General features: G+C 35.5%; 1 protein-coding gene across 1 annotated transcript; it reads left to right on the top strand.

The window, feature by feature from the left end:
- The first annotated feature begins 340 nt into the window (after positions 1-340).
- LOC139848873 (protein ALP1-like) lies at positions 341-1,624 on the top strand. Its single transcript, XM_071838559.1, has one exon. The coding sequence runs from the start codon at positions 341-343 to the stop codon at positions 1,622-1,624; it is 1,284 nt and encodes a 427-aa protein (XP_071694660.1).
- The last annotated feature ends 23,071 nt before the right edge of the window (positions 1,625-24,695 follow it).

Raw genomic sequence — 24,695 nt, 5'->3', positions numbered from 1 at the left:
GTACCTTAGGCCGGATGTAATCGATCGTGAAAGGGAATCGTTAACGACCGTTAGCCATTAACGGCGACTACTAGCAAATTGCCAAGGTGATCGTTAGCCACCCCTGCAACAATTCTAACGGACGGATTGGTGGGCCCCATATGATTTAATATATTTTTTTTGCAACGGCTCTTTTGTATTATTTTTTTTCTTTTTTCTTTTAAACAAATACTACATTACATATCTCTCTATATATATACTAACACACATATCACAACAAAAACATACACTCTCATTTCATATTTACCCAACACTCTCAACCTTCAATTCATATTTTCACAAACACAAACAAAAAATTCAAATGGCTTTGGAAGTTTTATTACTTTTTGAGAGCGAAAGCGAGAATAGCATGACGAATAGTGATATCGTAGAGTCCGATTTCGATGAAGATTTAATTCAAGAAGGTTACAACACGCTTAACTTACTCGATTCACTTGATGCAATGGACGAAGAAGATGAGGCTCGAAATTCTCGTACAATTATTAGAAGACGCCGGTTACAAAGAGATCGTATTGATACCGATAATCGTTTGTATCACGACTATTTCTCGGATAATCCAACATTTCTGGGCGATTATTTTCGAAATCGATACCGAATGAGTAAGTCATTGTTTATTTGTATTGGTCATGCTATTCTATCGTATGATTCTCAACCGAGACCCGATAATTTTAAATATTTTGATCAACGTTACGATGCAACCGGTCAACTCGGTTTCAATATTTTTCAAAAGTGTATATCGGTCATACGTCAATTGGCATATGGCATTGCGCCTGATGCATTCGATGAGTATTTACACATGGGCGCATCAACATCTCGTGATTGTTTAAAGAATTATTGCAAATGTATTATTCATATGTTTTCGCGAGAATATTTAAGGAAACCAACTGAAGAAGATGTTCCTCGGTTGCATGCCAAACATTTAGTGATGCACGGTTTTTCGGGTATGTTAGGTAGTCTCGATTGCATGCACTGGGCTTGGAAAATTTGTCCAGTTGCGTGGCAAGGGCATTACCACAGGGGTGATCACGAAGGACCAACAATAATGCTCGAGGCGGTTACGTCCTACGATATGTGGATTTGGCACGCTTTCTTTGGTCCAACGGGTTCGAACAATGATATTAATGTTCTTAATGAATTGGATTTGTTCGAAGATTTATTGGATGGTCGAGCTCTGGAGGTCCGTTACACTATCAACGGGCACGAATTTACAAAAGGGTATTACTTGGTAGATGACATATACCCAGAATGGGCAACACTTGTCAAGTCGTTTAAATGTCCAATTGAGCCAAAAAATGTAAAGTTTAAACGTTTTCAAGAAGCCGCGAGAAAAGACGTGAAACGAGCTTTCAGTGTTCTTCAAGGTCGTTGGGCAATACTAAAACACCCAGCAAGACCTTTTAGTATCAATAAAATACGTCGAAGCATGTACACTTGTGTTATACTTCACAACATGATCACCGAAGACAACGAGCGCAACATATGCGACCTCGAAGAAGATTATCTCCGCGATCGAGAAAACATGTCGCGACGTACTTGGACGGAGAGAGTTGAGCTCCAAGATCGGGTGGATCGAGAGATGCTGTAGCGACCCCGACAAATCGTCAAGTGACGGCATCGGCTACGTGGGTCCCATTACCTGATTATAAGTCTTTAAGATAACGTTTGACCAAAATATGTCGCCTTCATTTCAAAATAAAGATTGTTTCAAAGTTTACAAGAATTGTTCAACCAAAAGTTAAGTTACAACGTTATAAGTACGATTGAAATCTAGGCGACACGGTTTAAAGTAAAGTCAAAAGACGCTCCAAGTAATGCATGTATACTCGACATCCAATGCAAGTATCAAATAGTGAGCGGAAGCATGTATCACATATCGTGCAAGACCTGAGAAAAACATAGAAGAATCTGTCAACGAAAACGTTGGTGAGATCATAGGTTTAGTAAGTATTAAGCGTTGTTTTTGAACCACAAGATTTTGTATTTCCATAACGTAGATTATCCAATCCTTTGCATTCCAAAAGTGTTGTTATACGCGAGCACTCAATTATCAAAACTTAACCAACGTTACCCCATCACACAGTGCTAGAACCCGCACTAAAACACAAAAATATATTTCATCCGCATAACGGTAGCGAACCGTCCGAATGAGGGTTTGTTAAACCCGTATGGCCACACAATATAAGTTCTCGCTTACACCCTGCAAGTGTAACTAATGATAATCGAATTGAGGCATTTTTGTTCTAACTCGCACGTGGAATGTTTGTTTTCACACTTGTGTTCAAAACATAAAAGTAAGTAGTACAAGATGTAACAAAGTAGATGTTTTCTCAGCCCACGATTTAAAAGTATAAAAGTTGTTGAAAATGTGGGACTATGATCTCACCTTGAGCGCGAGAGTTAATAAAGTACTTCAACAAGTAAACGCGTGCAAAGACAAAGCTAGTCTTGACCTAAACAATAGGTTTGTATCAATAACGGTAAACACGATAGGTCAAAGATGTTCAATTAGTCCTATGGCTCGTTACGACTCAATAATGTAGCATGTGAGTCAAGTTGTCATGTTTCATGCAAGGTACAAGTATAAAAACATGTTAGAACGATTGCACAATTATTTGGTTAAGTTTGATTAAAAGTCAACTTGGTCGGGTCAAAGTCAACAGAAAAGTCAACGGGGTCGGGTTGGATATCCGACAATTTTTCTAAGTTATATAATCATATATGAGCATGTTGGCCAAGTTTCATGTTAATCGGAGGTCCGTAGCATAGCAAACATTTTCATGTCAAATGACCAAGCGAACAGCCAGTTTTAGCTAAATGGGACGGCGTCCTGGGAAGCTAGACGGCGTCCCGGTTTGAAGGCTGGGACGGCGTCCCGAGAAGCTAGACGGCGTCCCGGCTTGAAGGCTGGGACGGCGTCCTGGGAAGCTAGACGGCGTCCCGGCTGGTTTCCAGGCCCTGTTGTTTCTAAGTGCACGAACCAACAATCAAACCAACCCAAATTACAAACCGCAAACAATTAGAACATGTATTTTATGTCACCGGAAAGCTCTTTCGACAAGGAACACAACTAGATACATTTCCTAAATCAAATGTATCATTTTAGACAACAAAAATCTCGTCGAAAGTTCGTTAAACGTTCCAAAACAAGGTTTCAAGTTCATCAATTGCAATTTAAGTTTCGGGAATCCAATTTATACATATGATATGCCGTTTTGAAGGTAATGAAGCATGTAACCCAACTAAACACTTATCAATAACAATAACAAGCATTCAACGCATCAAAAGTTCGTTTTAAGAGTTGTCAAACCTAACCAAAAGTTCACAAAATCAATAATCGCGTTTATGAAGTTTCTTAAATCAATCTATACATCAAAATGAAGCTAATGATACTAGGAACACAATTAGAACATGAACTTTTAACATCTAACAACATATGATCATCCAAAATTCAAGAACAACACACCAAAATTCAAGTTCATGCTAGTTACACTAAAACAACGAGATCGAGCATACAAATTATATATTCATGTTAGACTTGAGCCATAGACACTAATTAACACTTTTATAAGTTAAAAACATCAAGAACACAAAATCTAGTGATTTTAGAAAGTTACCCAAATGAGATGAAGTTGGTACCAAAACGAAGAGGATGAAGAGAGGATCACGAATATGTAATTTATTTGGTTGCTAGCTCCCTAATCCGGATTTAGATGATGAATGAATGGATTTGGTTTTTGAGTGTGTGTTCTTGCTAGAGAGAAAGAGAGAGAGATGGAGGTGGAAATGAATGGGTGAAAGGGGTTTGACCCTTTGACCTAGTCAAGGGTTTGATCCCTTGTCAAGTTTAGTCCCTCAACTATGAATCGGGTGCGGGAATTAACCGAACGAATTATTTTAAATTTCACGGGAGTACGGGAGATATTAAATTCCGATAACGAGAATATTTAAAATGTTACTTAACAAAGGATACGAATCTAGATACGAAGGGTATTATTTAAAAAGAAAAAGACGGGCGTTAAAATAATTTAACGGAAAAATGCGGGATGTTACATTATCCACACCTCAAAAGAAATTTCGTCCCGAAATTTAGTTGGAAGTAATAATCGATGCCTCTCACTTGAGACCGGAGATGTCAATGCTATGAATAAGTGAAGGTACGTCCTTGAGTGTTCTCATGAATTTGGATTGTCAGGGTTTTACGTTGCATTAAGGTTCGGTTTTTACGATCCCCGGTTTCAACTGGTTTTCCTACGAAGAGAAGTTTGTCATTGATAGTTGATGTATTCAGTAGGATTGCACGTTCCTGTTCCGCAGGACACGTTTCTAAGTTTGTTACACGAAATGTAGGGTAAACGGAAACTTAATTGCATCGGAAGTTCTAAACGGTAGGAAGCGGTTCCAATACACCCCAAGGTTTCAAAAGGTTCAATATTGCAGATATAGCCTTTCTCGATTTCCTAAAATGGATTTCACCTTTCCAAGGTGCGGTTTCTCAATATCACGCGATTACACACTGGGATTTGTGGGGTTTTCATCTAAGTTTGGTATAACTCTTCTGGGCGACTACGGGTCGTCTCGAGCCCTCCTCGGATATGAATGATTTCAATTGTTGTTTCTTGATGGAGTTCAGATTTCGGTGGTTGATGCCTTGGTTAAATGAACAGGGGTATGACATTAGCGGTCATATAGGGTTTCGGAAAGTGCGCGTGAACACACGAGTGGTAACTACTGTTGTAAGAGTGATCTACTAAAAGTGACAATACGAGTTTGTGACATGTCTTTCCAAGACGTAAATCGTTCGTTTGCTCGGTTCGTCGGTTTGTGGGTGGTACGCGGTATTCATGTCTAAACGGGTCTCCAAGGTTTCTTGTAAAACTAGAAGTGAAACGAGTATTTCGATACGGAAAAATTTACAAAGATACGCCGTGTTGGAATAGAATCTCTTAAGATACGTTTGAACAAGTTAGTTAGGGTTCGAAAAATGTTCGTTAGGACTATTCACCCTCGTGGCGAATACTAATGTAATATGATGAATTTCTCCATCCATGGAGAAATGTTACAAGGAGTTTCTTTAAACGGAAATGCGAACGGTAGAGATAGTAGTGAAATGAGGACTTAGAATAGGATGAGCTGGCATCTCGAGGTTGCCATAACGTGCCTCTAGTTGTCAAAAGTTGAAGTCTGAAAGAGAAACGAGGTAGTACACATGGTTGTATAGTTCGGGGTTGAATATTAGTTGACCGATTATCAGAAACACAAGGGCGTTAAGTCAAAGAAGAGTGAAGTATCGTTGGATTGTGTGTTATCTTAAATTCCAGTAATATCAGACGGTGACGGTGAAATAATAGAGGTATGTAATGTGGTACGTGATGATGAGAAGTTTGATCGGATCCACAATTTAGTATTCGAATTCTTCATGTAAAATAATGAATTTTAGTTATGTTGATTTTTGAGTCGAGAGAGTATGCCTTTCGGCGTTCAAGTAGAATATTTCCATGTTTGAGTTCCATCTGTTGCTATACGATTTTAACTAGAAATGTTGGTGTGAAGAATCACGCTCAAGGTTCGAACACGGAGAGGTTTAGAGTTTTCCTTAGTGAGTTAACGAGTTTAAAAGTTGTGTAACACGAGAAAAGTCAGAAATGAATCTTCGGTAAAAATAGACGAGATCTAAGATTTTACGAATACAAGTCTGAGTCGAGAGAGTTTAATGATTACGTGTGGCTTGATTTCGAGATTGATTGTAAGGCATTGACCGTTAACATCATGGTCTAGAAAATTTGACTTCGTTTAACAGAAATTCTCACTCGGAGAATTTGGTATAAAGTTGCTCTTTTCTCAAATGTTCGAGCTTAAGATGGTGGTGTTGTTCGTTTTCCTTCTTTACTTGAATAAGTTAAGATGTCATCCATAAATACGATAACAGATTTGTCTAGATAAGTTGCATACGTGGTTTAGGAGGTTCATGAATACGGACGGAGTCCTAAATAAATCAAACGGTACTAAGAGGGATTTACAACTAACGTTGCGAGCTCGGAAAATGGCCTAGGAGACATCGTCTCCCTTAACCCCCAATTGATGATAACCAGAACGGAGGTCGATTTGGAATACACGGGATCCACGTAAATAATCATGAGGTAATGGATACGAGGAAGAGAGTATTGGTTTCCAACCGAAAGTTACTTAGTTCACAATAATCTATACATAAATGTAGGGCAACAATTTCTCCTTAAAGAATAGGTTTTGAGTTCCTTAGTTCTATTGGTGTCGAGTTCAATTTCTTAACGTATATCTTCCGATAATTAACGTATATCCTCCGATAATTTTTTTTTTTTTTTTTTTTTTTTTTTTTTTTTTTTTGTCGCTTAAATCGCCTAAATAGTATCTAGGGGAAAAGAGGTGGAATATAAAGAGCACGAGTCAAATCCTTGGTTATAAAACGTCTAACGGTACTCGAATCGAATAAGTATGAAATATACGGTTTGTTGTGAAGAAACGTACCCGTGACTAGTCCATCATCGTCTCGGGCATCCTAGGTGTCGATGTTGTAAGTTCAACGGCGCGCGTTGGTTTTTGCTTTATTCTTTGGGCATTCATTCCTAAAATGACCCGATTGGCCACATTTGTAGCAAATACTCGGCTTTGGTGCGCCGGGCCCCTTTTGAGTGACGGGAGCAGTACTTCCACAATACTTGGCAATATGACCACTACCTTGGCACCGATGGCAAATTAGCTTGCCACATTCACCAAAATGATGCTTGTGGCATTTGTTGCAAAAAGGTCGTGTCCCGGCATAACTTTTCTTGCCGACAGGGGTGAGAGGTTCCTTGGAAAAGTTGTTGTTGTAGTTACCCGATTGGGGGGCTTCCCATTTTCTTTTGTTGTCACCCGACTCATCCTCGGCTCTAGGTGCCTGCACTTCAATCTCGTCCACTGTTTCAATCAATTGGCGGGCCATATTCAAAGCCTCTTGGTGGTTAGCGGGTTTGGATGACATTACTCCTTGTTTGATGCTCTTGGGAAGACCATCCATGTAAAGTTCAACCCTTAGAGGTTCGGGGGTCACGAGGTTTGGGCACATCAAGGATAGCTCAGAAAATCGTTGATTATATGCCTTTAGGTCATTCCCGACCGCCTTTAAAGTTCTTAGTTCGTGTTCGAGCTTACGGGTCTCTTCGCGCGGGAAGTATTCGGTGATCATCTTTTTCTTTAAGTCGGCCCATGAGAGTGTGTGGGCTTCATCGATACCCACCGACAGCACATACGTATTCCACCATGTGAGGGCGATACCGGCAAAAGTGTGGGTGGAATATTTGACTTTGTCTTGGTCCCGACAACCGCTTATGCTAAAAACGGCTTCTGTTTGCTCAAACCATCGGGTGAGCACAACCGGTCCTCCGGTCCCATCGAAGGTGTGAGGTTTGCACCCCATGAAAGTTTTGTAGGAGTAACCCTCGTTTGAATTACCGGCTCCATGGTTGTTGTGGTTGTGGTTGTTATTGATGTCGGAGGAGATACTAGCCATAGCCGCACCTATGGCGGTGGCTATCATGCGTTGAAAAGCTTGTTCGGAAGTTTCATTACGTGGTCCGCGACGGGGAGGCATTGTTCCTTCAAGACATACGAATATCGTTGATTAGTATTCTCAATAATACTAATCATGATAGGGAAATGATGATGTAGAGAAAATTTTCCTTGACTCGCCTTAAATTCTTTATGTCATAATGTCGGAATGTCCATATGAATCACCGTAATATAATCCCGGAAATTATATTACCCTGATTCTCATGTGCATTTAACATTACTTCATAAAGTCAAGGTGGCGCATCAACAAAATTCATCAACGTAAGATCAAGATCGAATACGAGTTAGATATGATAGAAGAGTTCGAGTATAAATGCACAATTAGTCAAGTAATCCCTACTTCAGTCTATATGCCGGTTGTAGTCTAGATTCACCTATGTACCCTATGACTCGGGGTGGACACAAATGAACTCTAAATCCCTACAACCAAGGCTCTGATACCAACTGTAGCGACCCCGACAAATCGTCAAGTGACGGCATCGGCTACGTGGGTCCCATTACCTGATTATAAGTCTTTAAGATAACGTTTGACCAAAATATGTCGCCTTCATTTCAAAATAAAGATTGTTTCAAAGTTTACAAGAATTGTTCAACCAAAAGTTAAGTTACAACGTTATAAGTACGATTGAAATCTAGGCGACACGGTTTAAAGTAAAGTCAAAAGACGCTCCAAGTAATGCATGTATACTCGACATCCAATGCAAGTATCAAATAGTGAGCGGAAGCATGTATCACATATCGTGCAAGACCTGAGAAAAACATAGAAGAATCTGTCAACGAAAACGTTGGTGAGATCATAGGTTTAGTAAGTATTAAGCGTTGTTTTTGAACCACAAGATTTTGTATTTCCATAACGTAGATTATCCAATCCTTTGCATTCCAAAAGTGTTGTTATACGCGAGCACTCAATTATCAAAACTTAACCAACGTTACCCCATCACACAGTGCTAGAACCCGCACTAAAACACAAAAATATATTTCATCCGCATAACGGTAGCGAACCGTCCGAATGAGGGTTTGTTAAACCCGTATGGCCACACAATATAAGTTCTCGCTTACACCCTGCAAGTGTAACTAATGATAATCGAATTGAGGCATTTTTGTTCTAACTCGCACGTGGAATGTTTGTTTTCACACTTGTGTTCAAAACATAAAAGTAAGTAGTACAAGATGTAACAAAGTAGATGTTTTCTCAGCCCACGATTTAAAAGTATAAAAGTTGTTGAAAAGGTGGGACTATGATCTCACCTTGAGCGCGAGAGTTAATAAAGTACTTCAACAAGTAAACGCGTGCAAAGACAAAGCTAGTCTTGACCTAAACAATAGGTTTGTATCAATAACGGTAAACACGATAGGTCAAAGATGTTCAATTAGTCCTATGGCTCGTTACGACTCAATAATGTAGCATGTGAGTCAAGTTGTCATGTTTCATGCAAGGTACAAGTATAAAAACATGTTAGAACGATTGCACAATTATTTGGTTAAGTTTGATTAAAAGTCAACTTGGTCGGGTCAAAGTCAACAGAAAAGTCAACGGGGTCGGGTTGGATATCCGACAATTTTTCTAAGTTATATAATCATATATGAGCATGTTGGCCAAGTTTCATGTTAATCGGAGGTCCGTAGCATAGCAAACATTTTCATGTCAAATGACCAAGCGAACAGCCAGTTTTAGCTAAATGGGACGGCGTCCTGGGAAGCTAGACGGCGTCCCGGTTTGAAGCCTGGGACGGCGTCCCGAGAAGCTAGACGGCGTCCCGGCTTGAAGGCTGGGACGGCGTCCTGGGAAGCTAGACGGCGTCCCGGCTGGTTTCCAGGCCCTGTTGTTTCTAAGTGCACGAACCAACAATCAAACCAACCCAAATTACAAACCGCAAACAATTAGAACATGTATTTTATGTCACCGGAAAGCTCTTTCGACAAGGAACACAACTAGATACATTTCCTAAATCAAATGTATCATTTTAGACAACAAAAATCTCGTCGAAAGTTCGTTAAACGTTCCAAAACAAGGTTTCAAGTTCATCAATTGCAATTTAAGTTTCGGGAATCCAATTTATACATATGATATGCCGTTTTGAAGGTAATGAAGCATGTAACCCAACTAAACACTTATCAATAACAATAACAAGCATTCAACGCATCAAAAGTTCGTTTTAAGAGTTGTCAAACCTAACCAAAAGTTCACAAAATCAATAATCGCGTTTATGAAGTTTCTTAAATCAATCTATACATCAAAATGAAGCTAATGATACTAGGAACACAATTAGAACATGAACTTTTAACATCTAACAACATATGATCATCCAAAATTCAAGAACAACACACCAAAATTCAAGTTCATGCTAGTTACACTAAAACAACGAGATCGAGCATACAAATTATATATTCATGTTAGACTTGAGCCATAGACACTAATTAACACTTTTATAAGTTAAAAACATCAAGAACACAAAATCTAGTGATTTTAGAAAGTTACCCAAATGAGATGAAGTTGGTACCAAAACGAAGAGGATGAAGAGAGGATCACGAATATGTAATTTATTTGGTTGCTAGCTCCCTAATCCGGATTTAGATGATGAATGAATGGATTTGGTTTTTGAGTGTGTGTTCTTGCTAGAGAGAAAGAGAGAGAGATGGAGGTGGAAATGAATGGGTGAAAGGGGTTTGACCCTTTGACCTAGTCAAGGGTTTGATCCCTTGTCAAGTTTAGTCCCTCAACTATGAATCGGGTGCGGGAATTAACCGAACGAATTATTTTAAATTTCACGGGAGTACGGGAGATATTAAATTCCGATAACGAGAATATTTAAAATGTTACTTAACAAAGGATACGAATCTAGATACGAAGGGTATTATTTAAAAAGAAAAAGACGGGCGTTAAAATAATTTAACGGAAAAATGCGGGATGTTACAGATGCGAGATAAAAGAGCGCATCATGTCCTTCGCAACAATTTGATCGAACACATTTGGACACTCCCGGATGATTATATTGTTCGAAACAATTGGCGTTATTTATTGTGTTTTCTTATTTATGTATTGTCTTTTATTTTTTAATTATGTCATGTCTTTAATTTTTAATAATGTAATGTAATGTTTTTATTTTATTTAATAAAATGTTATTTGTATTTATTTATTGTATTTAAATAATAATTTTAAATTGGTTAAAGTTTGAAATAGAGTGTATGATAGTGAGTATTTAATGAAAGGAATGTGAAAGAGCGTTTGTGCTGATGTGGCGGAAAAAAGTTAGTGAAAGAATTAAATCATTGCATGTGGTCTTATTAGACCACCCCCTATGGTTAGTTACCCGCCCATTACCCGCTCATTATCCGTAACTAACCATAGGCACCACTTAGTTACCCGCGTTAGTTATCCGCTTTCATCATAGATTTAACGGAAGAGTTATAGGAATTGCGGGTCCCAGTGCTTTTTATTGTTGGACTTAATGCTTTATTGCTTGTACGTTGTATATTAAGAGGAGTATTGTTTTAGCCATGATAGGGAGTGTTTAGTTATGAGTTAGTTATAGGATATTGGTGTTGATGTGGCGCTGATGTGAAAGGTTAAGAGGATGAATAGTTTAGTTACGATAGGGAGTGGCCTTAGACACTATCATCAATTAAGAAAACACGTAAGATTTGTATATTATACTATATAGTAGCCTTGAAATTGACGTTTACATAAAATATTTCACATAAACAAATATAATTTGAAATTTCTTCAATTCTTCGTCATCCAAAGATAGAACTCGCTATTGTCCTCGAAGAGTGTAGCTGTTTGTTTGAAATTCGCAAAACATTGATTATTTCGATTACTAAGTATAGTAGGCGATCGTTGAATTTACACGAAAATTAAGATTAGATAATTAAATGTTAATGATTCAATTTAACTAGTTTTTTGGACCGCGCTTTCGCTGCGGGTTGGTTTTGAAAAAAAAAGGTATTGTAACTACAGTAGCAGCTACAGTAGCGGATATTCGGGTCGGGTTGGTGGAGCGGGTCAGAGGATCCGGATGGTATTGGGTAATGGTTTGGGGTATTGGACAAATCATGTTTAAAAAAAAAAAAAAGAGTTACTCATGATGTCAACCAATCATAGGTTGACACCATTTACCACAATTAAATATATGTATAATTTAATTACAAAAGGCTAAAAAGTCAAGCTTAATGGTACTGAGTAGGTTGTTTCAAGATTTGACTAAAAGATTTCAAACAACTAAACGATAGCCAACAAAAATGATTTATTAAAAAATAAATTTGGTTCGTAAATATTTTATATTAAAATATACTTTATTTCTGTTTCCGACTTTTTTCGGTAAAGAAAACAAAACGAAAGTGTAATCTTTCTTATATGAAAGAAAAGATTAAACAAAAATTTAATTAAATCAATATTCTTCCTTTCATTTATTCCTTATTAGAACAGAGAACACCAAAAACTTCAGTTTCTTTTCGTGTCATTTTTCTCCTCTATAATAGAACTTGATACTTCTAACGACAACACTTAGTGTTGTCGTTAAAATGCATCAATATTATACATTTGAATAACCTTTATCAAAACGTCAATATGTTTACATGTTTTTAGTTGATAATTCAATATTTCTAAACCATGAACTTGGGGACCAAGTTATCTTGAAGACCATGTTTGGACTTGAGGACCAAGTCGTACCTTAGAAACTGTGTTTTGTTCATGAAGATCAAGTCAAACTTGGAGAGCAAGCGTTGTGCTTTGTGACCAATTGGAGTTGTCATTAAAAGAAGGTGAAGCTTTTGTTTTCAACTTGATGCACAAACAATATAGTTTGAGCTTTTGTGTGAGTCTTTATAGAAGTGTATTGGGTTTATGAGAGAATTGTTAGATAATAGTCTATATCATTGTAACAATTTGTGATATAGTAGGGTATCGGGTCTGTGTCACTGTACAAATTTGTGATATACTGTATTTTTTCTCTTTGGAGGCTCTTGATTTTTCTCCCGTTCTAGAGTTTCGTCGTTAAATCTTGCGTTGTAGATTTTTTTATTTATTTAGTGTTTATCATTAGGTTGAGTGGTGGGAATTAGTGAGGTTGTGATTACCCAACAACTGGTATCAGAGCGCCAGGTTTGACGGAGGTCTCAGTTATAGAAGTTGTTCTAACTCTAAGAAGAACCAGCAGTAGAGCTGTGCTGGATTTACGATCGACATCACAGATGTGCCGTAAATCGACCGTAGTTAGTTAGTAGAACTTTGCAGTCAACTCCACGGTTGTGTCGTACATCGAACGTAGTTTTCTTTGATAGTGTGAAGAGCCAACAGCAATTTCTATTGATCGTAAAGGTATCTTGTCTTAGATACGGGTAAGATGTCGAAGTTCAGTCCAATGAAGTCCGAGGTCGAGAAATTTGATGGAAGAATCAATCTTGACTTGTGGCAAGTTCAAGTCATGGATGTGTTGATTCAGTCCAGTTTACACAAGGCGTTCAAAGATAAACCCACTTTCTGTTCGGCGCTAATTCTAGCGGAGCCAGTACGTTTCTTTGTCATCACCGTTCAACTCACAATAAATTTACGGACGAAACATAACTAATTATATTCGAAACGGAGCTTTTTTTAGAGAAAACATTTTGGATAAATTATATGTATAATAAACAAACCCAATTAATTATTTCACGTAGATCTCTAGAGCAAGTGGTAAGTTCATTGGGTTGTAAGGGAAAAGACTTAGGTTCGAGTCCCACTGCCTCTTTGTTTTTTCTTTTTGTTAGCAATTTTCCCCCCCAGTTCTCGCTCAATATTAATTTCACAAAAGATGTTAAAATGTCAACCGCAACGCGCGGGCCATTAAGTATATTTGTTTTCCTTGGGAAGAGTTAAAGGAAAACACTATAATGCATCATGGTTTCAGTATTTGGTTTTGATTTAAATAAAGAAGAGAACTAATCTGTAAAAAGAACGAACTTTCAGAAATATCGTGTTTTCTTTAAATATCGTGTTTTTAAATTTTTTTCAAATGTACAACTGATGCGTAATTTCGACTTTTAAAAACACATGTTCACTCAAAGCTTTCTTCCACAATAGATCTCCTCAAATTGAATAGCAATCTCATCAAAATAGAGTGTAAACAATCAAGAACAAGTAACCAAGATAGAGAATCCCAACCCTAACTGTTAAAAGCAAAGCTACCACAACTAGAATCAAGAAAACACTCCAAATCACCTCCATAACTGATAAAGCAAAGCACCACAACTGTAGAGGATGAAACGAAGATTTAAGATTTCACCACAATGCTTGATACATTAACACCACAAACACTGATAATGAAATCACTCCTAGCCACCATAATTAATGATTCGTAAAGACACAGAGATTTTTATAAATAGATAAGCTCTATCAAATGTTCATTCATTCATCACTAAGTTTTACAAAGATAAAGAGCCTTTATTTATAGAGGAATCATTACAACTTATTCCAAATAAGACAAAAACATACAAAGGAAAAAGAGACAAAGAGAACAAGCATTTACAAATCAGCCAATAAGAACTAAAGACAATATCTGAAAAAGCCTGCCACTTTGTAATGCTCATTCCATGATAAAAATGCAGTCAATGATAGAAGAGAATCTTCCTTAGACAGTCCAACATTCTAGAACAGCCACACATGTGTTAAGTACATGACTTGAGCTGGTTTATTGAACATAAATAGTTTCAAACATTTTCAAAGTATAAGTGCTCGTGGAAGATTGCCAAGCTGGTTGGTCTTCATCGTTGAAAGCCGGTTGGTTTAACTTTAACATTTCAAGTTGGTTGAGCTTCAACGTTTCATGTTGAAATCCGAAGAGTTTGTTTTGGTGTATCTTCCTGCTTGTCAAGCGGCTTGGATTGCGAGGACGCAATCCGATTCTAGTGGGGGAGAGTTGTAAGACCCAAGTTTAAAAATGTACATAATTATATATATATATAATAATAATAATAATAATAATGACGGCTTCAGTTTTCAGCTTTGGGCCGAGGCGCGGCGAGATGGCCCGCGGCGTGGCTAGTGTCTGGCGAAAATCCCCATTGTTTTATTTATTTAAATGAGGGGCAATTTGGTTTTTTCACAAGATGGACGGATTTAAAGCCTCAAGATCAGTTTTAGGAGTGTCATTTACTCCTCTTTCACCTACCTTATCTCTTCCACTTCAATTTAGAGAGAGAGAGTGTGTTCTAGTGTGAGAAAGCTTAAATCAAGGAAGAAGAAGCTTGATTCGGGTCAAAGCACGAGTTTTAAAGTTGTTCATCAAGTCACTAGCTACATTTTGATTGTGGTGGTATGTCCTAACCTTGATTTTATTTACTTTGATTTGTTTAAGGGCTAGGTGATGTTAAAGCAGAGGGGTACGAAATAGTTATATTTTTATTGCAAAATACTATTAAATACGATACAATTTTACACAAGTTATTTATTTATTTATTGAATGGGATATATCTAAACCTTGCTACAACACTTATAGGCAGTGTACCTAATCGTAGAGTAGTGTAGTTTTTAGTAAGTCCGGTTCGTTCCACAGAGAGCTAGTGATACGTACTATATTTTTAACAACTATATTTGTATAAAATATATATAATTATATATAGTAATATTATTATAAAAGGGGGTTTTTACCGTTTAATGACCGGTTTGTCGATTTTATATTTTAAGCGTAAAGATAAATGACGATAATATAAATGACAGAATTTAAATTGCGATAAAGTAAATTGCAGTAATTAAAATGACAGTAAATAAAGGTACGATGAAATATGAAATAAAAGTATTATGCTTATTTAAACTTCCATAATCATGATGTTCGACGTGTTGATTTTAATTTATTACCCGGGTTAATTGTCCTTTGTCCTGGTTTATTTGATACATATCTGGTTTTTGTCCATAATAGTCCATCGGTCATAATTATAAAATGCTCGTCAAATTAACCTTATTCCCGAAGTCAAATATTCCAACTAATTAGGGATTCGAACTGTAACAAGGTTTTAATACTTTATTTAATGATTACACCAGGTTATCGACTGCGTATAATCCAAGGTTTTATTACTTTGTTAACAATTACACCAATTATCCTTGTATGTAATCCACCCCTGTTTTAATGAGATATGAATATTAATTTACCCATTTGATCAGAATGAATAATCAATTACCCAACCCGAATAATTAATTAAATGATCGTAAAAGATGTTGTATAAACGTCACTAAATAGAACATACATAATCATTTTAATAATTATTAGATTAACTAATTTGAAGATAGGTTCGACAGATTCTAATGAGTTGTCATTCGATTAGACAATACCCCCTATCTATTAATAGTCAATAGTCCAATGTCCACAAGTGTTGGTCTTTTGTCCAAACCTTAATTATGGTACAAAATCTAATAACCCCGTCTTAATATTTAGTCTAAAATCATGATTACTTTGGCTCAAATAAGCATAATAATAACTTAGTTACGAGACATTAATTTAAAAAGAAAGAACATAGCTTACAGTGGTGATTAATCGCGTAGCGTTACACGGACAGAGTTCCAACTTTAAAACCCGTAAAACATTTCTTACAATAACCCAACTAAACCATAATTTATTATTAATCTTAAATTAAAATTATAATTATAATATAAATATATTACATATAGAGAAGAGAGATTGATATTTTTGTGTAAAAATTCGTCCAGAATTCGTTGTATTTAAAGAATGTGGCCTGCTACAGTAACTCATGCGATCGCATGAGATTTTAGTGCAAATCTCATGCACTCACATGAGCTCATGCACTCGCATGGGTTTTATGCCTATTTCCCATGCGATCGCATGGCCGTCAGATCCAGCTCACATATTTTTTGTTTGCTAGTTTGTCGACGTTATTTAATATAATATATAATATATAAATAATTTATATAATTATTTAAATATTATATTATATTCTTGTGCATAGTTGACTTGTAATTTTAGCTCCGTTGCGTCGCGCGTTGATAGTTGGCTCAGGTCCCGGTTCCGGTTTTTCGAATGCCCTTTCGTATAATTTAATATCTTGTACTTTGCGTTTTGTGGCTCGTACTCTTGTAATTTTGAGACGTTTCTCATCAATAAATTGAACCACTTGAATTATATCTTGTACATTTGAGCTTTTTGGTCATTTGCGTCTTCAAATCGTCGTTTTCTTCTTTTGTCTTCGCACTTATTTATTTAAACGAATATTACATAAAAATAGAACAATTGCAACTAAAAGCTTTACATATTGGAAGGATATTGATACTAAATATATGTTCCTTTTTAGCATTATCAAATATCCCCACACTTGAACGTTGCTTGTCCTCAAGCAATACAGAATTTGAAATTAAATCACATTTCACTCGAATCACTTTTTTATTTTCACACTTTATACATCAGTGATTTTGATACGGTGGTATGAACAATGATAGTAACGATGTGGTTTACAGTCCCACATGACTATGAAAATTTTGATCCTTTAAGAAAATTGGATCTTTATGAAAACATTTGATCTTTTGAAAATTCATTCTAGATTTTACCCTAGATAAGTTTTCCGGAATAACCCTTCACCGGTGTTTACAAATTGTTTTTGTGGGTTTGGTGGGTTTCAAATTTGAAAATTTTAGCTCAAAACTTATGGTTTTGTGTCACCCACTTGCTAACCTTGTATTGGGAAAGCAACACGTCCAGTATACTTGCTCCGTATATTACCTTTCGGTAAACTACCGTCCGGTTGTAAAGGAAAGCGATGAACAAGCAACTGTTAAGGCAATGTCTAATGACATGCAGATGTTTATGGTCCACAACGTGTCGGATGCAATTACTATCCTTTGTAGGAGCAATAGTAAAGATCACCCTATAATTTTTCGATCTGGCACAAGGTCCTGTCTTTGACCATGCTACGCAACCACCGTTCTTACGGTTGACACCCAATTTGGTTCAGGTGACCTAATGAATTCCAGTGAATTCTTAGGATTTTACGTTCAATGATAATGAACGCATTGAAAATAGGTTTTCAGAAAACAAATCGGTTTTAATTTTGATCAAAATATTTTCTCGTTCAAGCTCGAGTTTAGATATCATCGAATTCCATGAGTTTGTAATTCTCAATCTTTAAGGTCAATCTCAAGGATTGAGTAATATCAGGCTTAAAAGCTGATTTTTGATCTTTAAGGAGATTATCCTTTCTGGGGGTCTGATTCATTAGTCTTATCAAGCTAATTTGCACGGAGCCCTCCCCATTTTACGAGATAGATCCTCTCATGGTTAGGATAAGTCTGACCACTTGGCGACCCTATTTGATGCTGAGGTCCGTGGATTTCCAGCTGATTTTCGAGAAAACTTTTCAAGGTTTTTCGTAGACTCTACAACTGGTCTGGACGACAACTTCCTGACCTAAATCAAGAAGCGCGTGTCTTTTTCGGAAGACTTTACTTCCTTTTAATGATGTAATTGATTCATCGTGTTGATCCATCTATTCTTTCAAAGGTATTACAATAAATCGGGTAAAACTGATTAGTTTAGTCCAAAGCAAAAGTACCTGCAATAATCTGTACCAAATATGTGATATGTGTTTTAAAGAAATTGGTAAATTCTTCCCACACTTAGCTTTTTATTTATTTTTTTTCTTTGCCTTTTTATTCTCCTCTATTCCATTTTAAATGAATTCTAACATTTTGGGTTGTTTCTCTATTTATGTTCTCTCCGAGGTAACAATAATTTCAGCATTAACACCTAGTTTTATCGTTCATAAATATGTGTAAACATGATTTTGAATTCATTTAGTTGAAATTTTTTCAAATTTTCACAAAATTTAGCAATTAAACTAAGTGTAAACCCGAGAGAATTTATAACCCTTTCCCACACTTGAGATCATGCAATGCCCTCATTTGCATGAAATTAGACTATAATTATAAATTCACGAGGGTGATTAGTGTAGAAAAGTGATTAAAAATACCGAGTTTGCAAACATATTATTTTATATCATATTTGATATTTTGCGTCTTGTCGTCAAAATTAGTAGTTTTTGATGAACTTAATGTCAGTCTTTGAAAGTGCTTTGTTTTACCCTGTTTTGTACAAAAGATAAACTACAAACATATATATATATATATATATATATATATATATATATATATATATATATATATATATATATATATATATATATATATATATATATATATATATATATATATATATATATATATATATATATATATATATATTTTATAAAACCTTTATTTATTAAAACAATTTACAAGAATAATTTTTAAAATTTTGTTTCCTTTTACTTTAGGTAGTTTCGGTATGTTTACCTAGTTCGTCCCTTGACAAAATTTAAAATTTATCGTTTTTAAAGCGATTGTTTTAAAAGCAAAGATTTTTGGGTTTTTTTAATTTTTTTGGTATACTTTAGATCAATAAAATTAAAAGTAATGATAACAAAATTTTTCGCCCCGCCCTCGGGTAAAGCAATTTCGGTTCTATGACCTAGTCTTCAACTTACGATGAATTTTAGAAATTATTTTTTAAACTTAATGAAATAAAGTAATTTTTGTTTTTAAATTCACACAAAACTTAAATTTAAAAATGCATATAAATTTCATATAAAACCTATAAAACAAAAAATTTAGAATGGGGGGAGAAAACTAGTTCTTTAGTGTCTGCTAGTGGAAAAGACCAATCGGATTCCATTCTCGGAACTACACGAGAACAGAACAACTAACTCTAGATAGCATTTTCTTTTTAGAACATTTGAATCTCCCCACACTTAGGTAGCAGTGGTGTCGAAATTGTGGCTAACTTCATCGTCAATTTCTCTTGGACCATAATCAACTTGCATATCTGTGACTTTTGCTTTAAGCCATTGGTCGGATTCCTGTGTAATATCTACAAATTCAACTAGTTTTGCCTTTTCTTTAGGCGATAGATTGGATACTAACGGTTACATAACTTAAAGTTCCCCTTGGTTCTAGCATCGCGAATCCATTTTATTATTGTTAAGCACTAACGTTGGAGTTGGTAAAACAACATGGTTCTTACCAATCATTTTTGTTGGTTCAACGGTTTTGGTTGGTGGAGATTTAGACTTTCGAATGACAAAGGTGACCGATTTTTCATCATTACTAAGTGTCATTCTACCCTTTCTTACATCAAATAACGCCCCGGTGGAAGCTAAGAATGGTCGACCTAAAATTAGAGGAATGTTTGAGTCCTCTTCTATGTCAATGACAATAAATTCGAATAGAAAGGTTAAATTACCTACTTGAACGGGTAGGTTGTCAGCAATTCCAACTGGGTGCCTAATGGTTTGATCAAAGAGTCGGACACTCATCTATGTTAGACTTAACTCACCTACTCCTAATCTCTTATATAATGAAAGAGGCATAACACTCACATTCGCACCTAAATCTGCTAGTGCATCATACATGACACAATCACTAAGTAGACAAGGAACAATAAATTCACCCGGATCACCCACCCTGGGTGGAGGTTTTGGTGGAACTGTCTTCACCGGGTTTACTTTTACGATTTTTGTTTCTTGTACTTTCTTATTCTTCTTCTTCTTTCCAGAGGTATCACAAACTTTATTACCTATTACTTGCTCATACTCAACTCCTTTTCTTGGAAATGGGATGGGTGGTTTGTATGGTGCCACCACTGGCTTTACATACTCGGGTGGTGGTGGTGTTGTAACATCTTCATTGTTACTCACATCTAAAATGTTCCCATCTTCTGGAGCTGGTTTTTCAGAATTTGTTGACACCATATTAACATTCTCATTCCGAGGATTTACTTCAGTATTACTCGGTAGCTTTCCTTGTTCCCTCTCACTCATCATGCTAGAAAGAGTACCTACGTGTTTTTCTAGATTCAAAATGGAAGCTTGTTGAGTTCTTAGTGACTGATCAAACCTCTCATTTGTTTGGGTTTGAGATGTAATAAATTGTGTTTGAGATTCCATTAGCTTTGCCATCATTTCTTCTAGATTTGACTTTTTTTCTTTGGTTTGTTGTGGTGGTTTATACAAGCCAGGTCTTTGTTGATTGAAAGTGTTGTTTTGAGTTGGTTGGTTATTCGGACCTTGTTGATTATACGAGTTGTTGTTGGGTCCATTTGGATTGTAAAGATTGTTTTGATTTCGATTAAAGTTTGGCCTTGGCGGTTGATAATTATTTTGATAATTATTTCCCGGCCTTTGGTTCATATAGGAAACATTCTCACGTTGTTCCATCGTTTGTTCAATGTGACAATCTTTCGTTAAGTGTGGTCCACCGCATTGCTCACAACAGATTCGTATTGCGTGAATATCTTTATTTATCTTTTCCATTCGTCTCTCGAAAGCATCTATTTTTGAGGAAACGGAATCAAAGTCATGGCTAGAATCGGCTCTAGCCGCTTTAGATGAACGAAAAATATCTTTTTCTTGGTGCCACTCATGCGAATGGGAGGCTGTGTTATCAATAATTTTGTGAGCTTCGGTTGCAGTTTTCTTCATAATGGAACCACCAGCTGCTATGTCGATGTCTTTTCGTGTAGCAATGTCGATACCTTGGTAGAATATTTGTACTATTTGATAAGTATCTAAACCGTGCTGAGGACATCCTCTCAACAACTTTCCAAATCTTGTCCACGCCTCATATAGAGTTTCATTTGGCTTCTGCGTGAATGTAACAATTTCTCCTTGAAGTCTCACGGCTTTAGATGCCGGAAAGAATTGTTTAAGAAAATTTTCAACTAAAACATCCCATGTATCAATCGCCCCTTCAGGTAACGATTCTAACCAATCTTTGGCTTCTCCCTTTAAAGTCCAGGGAAATAACATGAGATAGATCTGTTCATCCTCAACTTTTCTTATTTTAAATAAAGTACAGATCCTATTAAAGGTACGAAGATGTTTGTTTAGATCTTCCTTTGGCGCACCACTAAATTGGCATTGATTAGTTACCATGTGTAGGATTTGTCCTTTGATTTCATAATCTGGCGCATTAATGTCTGGCTTAATAATGGCGTGTCCTTGGCCCGTGCGTGTGGCTCTTATTCGATCTTCCTCTTAGAGGTTCCGTTACTTCCATAATTGAAATTGTTGAATACGAATCACTAGAGGATTCTGATTTAACGGTTTGTGGTTCAGGAGGAATGATTAGTGGTTCAGGATCTTGGAATTGTCCTTGAATATCCTCCGGGTTCTCGGTAGTGAAGTCGAGTTCAAAAAATGGATTATCGAAAATTTGAATTGGAGTACTTGGTCGACTAGATGACGATTCTAAAGAAAAATCAACGGCTACAATATTGGCTAGATGTATTGATCGAGTTACAGGTGGTGAACGTATGAAAAGTGGTGAACGTTTTGCTCAGTGCATTAACTGAATATCCTATTAGTTATAAAAGATAAAAAATATATAAGCTATCAAATTAATAGACTTTTCTGATTTTGCCCATGTTTCGAATAGCCAATAGATGCAGCAGGTAGCCAAGACCCTTTAAATCGGAAGCCCACAACTCGCCACTAACAAATCCAACTATTACTACGAACCAGAAAATTTTGGATGTCTATCAATTTAACCGCTTAAAATAATTTTTCGTCGAAGTTTAAAGAAATTTTAGAGAAGAAATAAAAAATTCTATGTCCTAAAAACTAGAGCGTCGAGAAATGAGAAAGAAAAAGAGCGCGTCGAAAAACGTTGAAAAATAAACAGTCAAAAAATAAAAATAAGAAAATAAAGCGTCGAAACTTAGAATTCTAAAAACTTAAGTCTAAAAATTGCATCTAAAGGTATTAAAGCTTAAAAGGAATTCTATATCCAAAACGGTAATAACTTAAAAATGTACTAAAATCTTGAAAAGGCGTCGCAAAATTCTAAAGCACCTAAATCTTAGTCTAAAGAAAAAGCACTTAAGGGATTTTACGGCAAAGTCTTCAAATTTAGAAATAAAAATTAACTACGGCAAAATACTAAGTATAAAACTAGTTACGAACGATAAATATACAAATTACGAAATAAACGATTAAAATATATAATTTATAAAAAGATATAAAAAATAATAAAATTACATATTTTTATAAAAATATTATTTTTATATTATTATTTTATAAAAGTATTAATTTATATATTAATAAAACTAATTATAACTTAAAAATACAAAATAAATAAAACTAAAACTAATTAATATAATAATTAATCCTAATTAGGGTTTAATAATAATAATAATAAATAAATTAAACCCTAAGCCGTACCAGCTCTGGGATCAGACCTGTCAGATAGGCTCATGCGATCGCATGAGTCTTCTGTTATGAGGCCATGCGGTCGCATGGACTGTGGATCCAGGCCATAAGTTGGGCTGCTACAGTGTTCGGCCCAGTTTGTTTTAATTATATATATATTTTTTTAGATTTTAATTTTTACAAAATAATAAAAACAAACTTATATTTAAAAAAAACTAAAAATAAAATAAAAATACTTTTTAATTTTATATATTTTAAACGAAATCTTAAAAATATTTATATTTTTATATATATTTTTTTCTTTTTATTATTTTTAACACTTATTATAAATACAAAATATTTTTATGAAATAAGAAATAATATATTTTTACAAAAATATAGTTTTACTAAAATATAGAGTAAAAATATAGCGTTTCGCCGATTCTCTGGCGGCGGCACCAAAAACTTGATGTTAAAGCAAAGGGGTATGAAATAGTTATATTTTTATTGCGAAATACTATTAAATACGATACAATTTTACACAAGTTATTTATTTATTTATTGAATGGGATATATCTAAACCTTACTACAACACTTATAGGCAGTGTACCTAATCGTAGAGTAGTGTAGTTTTTAGTAAGTCCGGTTCGTTTCACAGGGAGCTAGTGATACGTACTATATTTTTAAAAACTATATTTGTATAAAATATATATAATTATATATAGTAATATTATTATAAAAGGGGGTTTTTACCGTTTAATGACCGGTTTGTCGATTTTATATTTTAAGCGTAAAGATAAATGACGATAATATAAATGACAGAATTTAAATTGCGATAAAGTAAATTGCAGTAATTAAAATGACAGTAAATAAAGGTACGATGAAATATGAAATAAAAGTATTATGCTTATTTAAACTTCCATAATCATGATGTTCGACGTGTTGATTTTAATTTATTACCCGGGTTAATTGTCCTTTGTCCTGGTTTATTTGATACCTATCTGGTTTTTGTCCATAATAGTCCATCGGTCATAATTATAAAATGCTCGTCAAATTAACCTTATTCCCGAAGTCAAATATTCCAACTAATTAGGGATTCGAACTGTAACAAGGTTTTAATACTTTATTTAATGATTACACCAGGTTATCGACTGCGTATAATCCAAGGTTTTATTACTTTGTTAACAATTACACTAATTATCCTTGTATGTAATCCACCCCTGTTTTAATGAGATATGAATATTAATTTACCCACTTGATCAGAATGAATAATCAATTACCCAACCCGAATAATTAATTAAATGATCGTAAAAGATGTCGTATAAACATCACTAAATAGAGCATACATAATCATTTTAATAATTATTAGATTGACTAATTTGAAGATAGGTTCGACAGATTCTAATGAGTTGTCATTCGATTAGACAATACCCCCTATCTATTAATAGTCAATAGTCCAATGTCCACAAGTGTGACGCCCCGTACAAAATCATCGTGTACGGTACATCAACAACAGGATCATTACAAGGTCAAACACTATATGCTGTTTGAAAACCAGTTTTGCATTCATGAACAGATAACGTTTTACAAAAGATGAATAGGAAACATTAACATGAGTACATGATACTAAGGTCATTACAAAGCTATTGTTTTGAAAATAACATAAGTTGGGAATGCAAAGTAAAAGTTTCATGTTTAAGACATCTCTAAGTAATGCAGCGGAAGTCTAACACAGCAAGTCTGTAACAGCAAGTCTATACACCGAGACTAGAACAGCAAGGCTAACAGCAGAAGCAACAACGTCTAAACACCTGAGAAATACATGCTTAAAAAGTCAACACGAATGTTGGTGAGCTATAGTTTATTTGTATTCA

This window comes from Rutidosis leptorrhynchoides, chromosome 5 (assembly GCF_046630445.1).
Source record: "Rutidosis leptorrhynchoides isolate AG116_Rl617_1_P2 chromosome 5, CSIRO_AGI_Rlap_v1, whole genome shotgun sequence".
Classification (NCBI taxonomy): domain Eukaryota; kingdom Viridiplantae; phylum Streptophyta; class Magnoliopsida; order Asterales; family Asteraceae; genus Rutidosis; species Rutidosis leptorrhynchoides.
The sequence above is the reverse complement of the archived record's forward strand: the minus strand, read 5'-3'. Positions and strand labels throughout refer to the sequence as shown.

Bases quoted from the DNA above. Each gene is read 5' to 3' on its own strand.
- LOC139848873 (XM_071838559.1), top strand. From the start codon at position 341: ATGGCTTTGGAAGTTTTATTACTTTTTGAGAGCGAAAGCGAGAATAGC.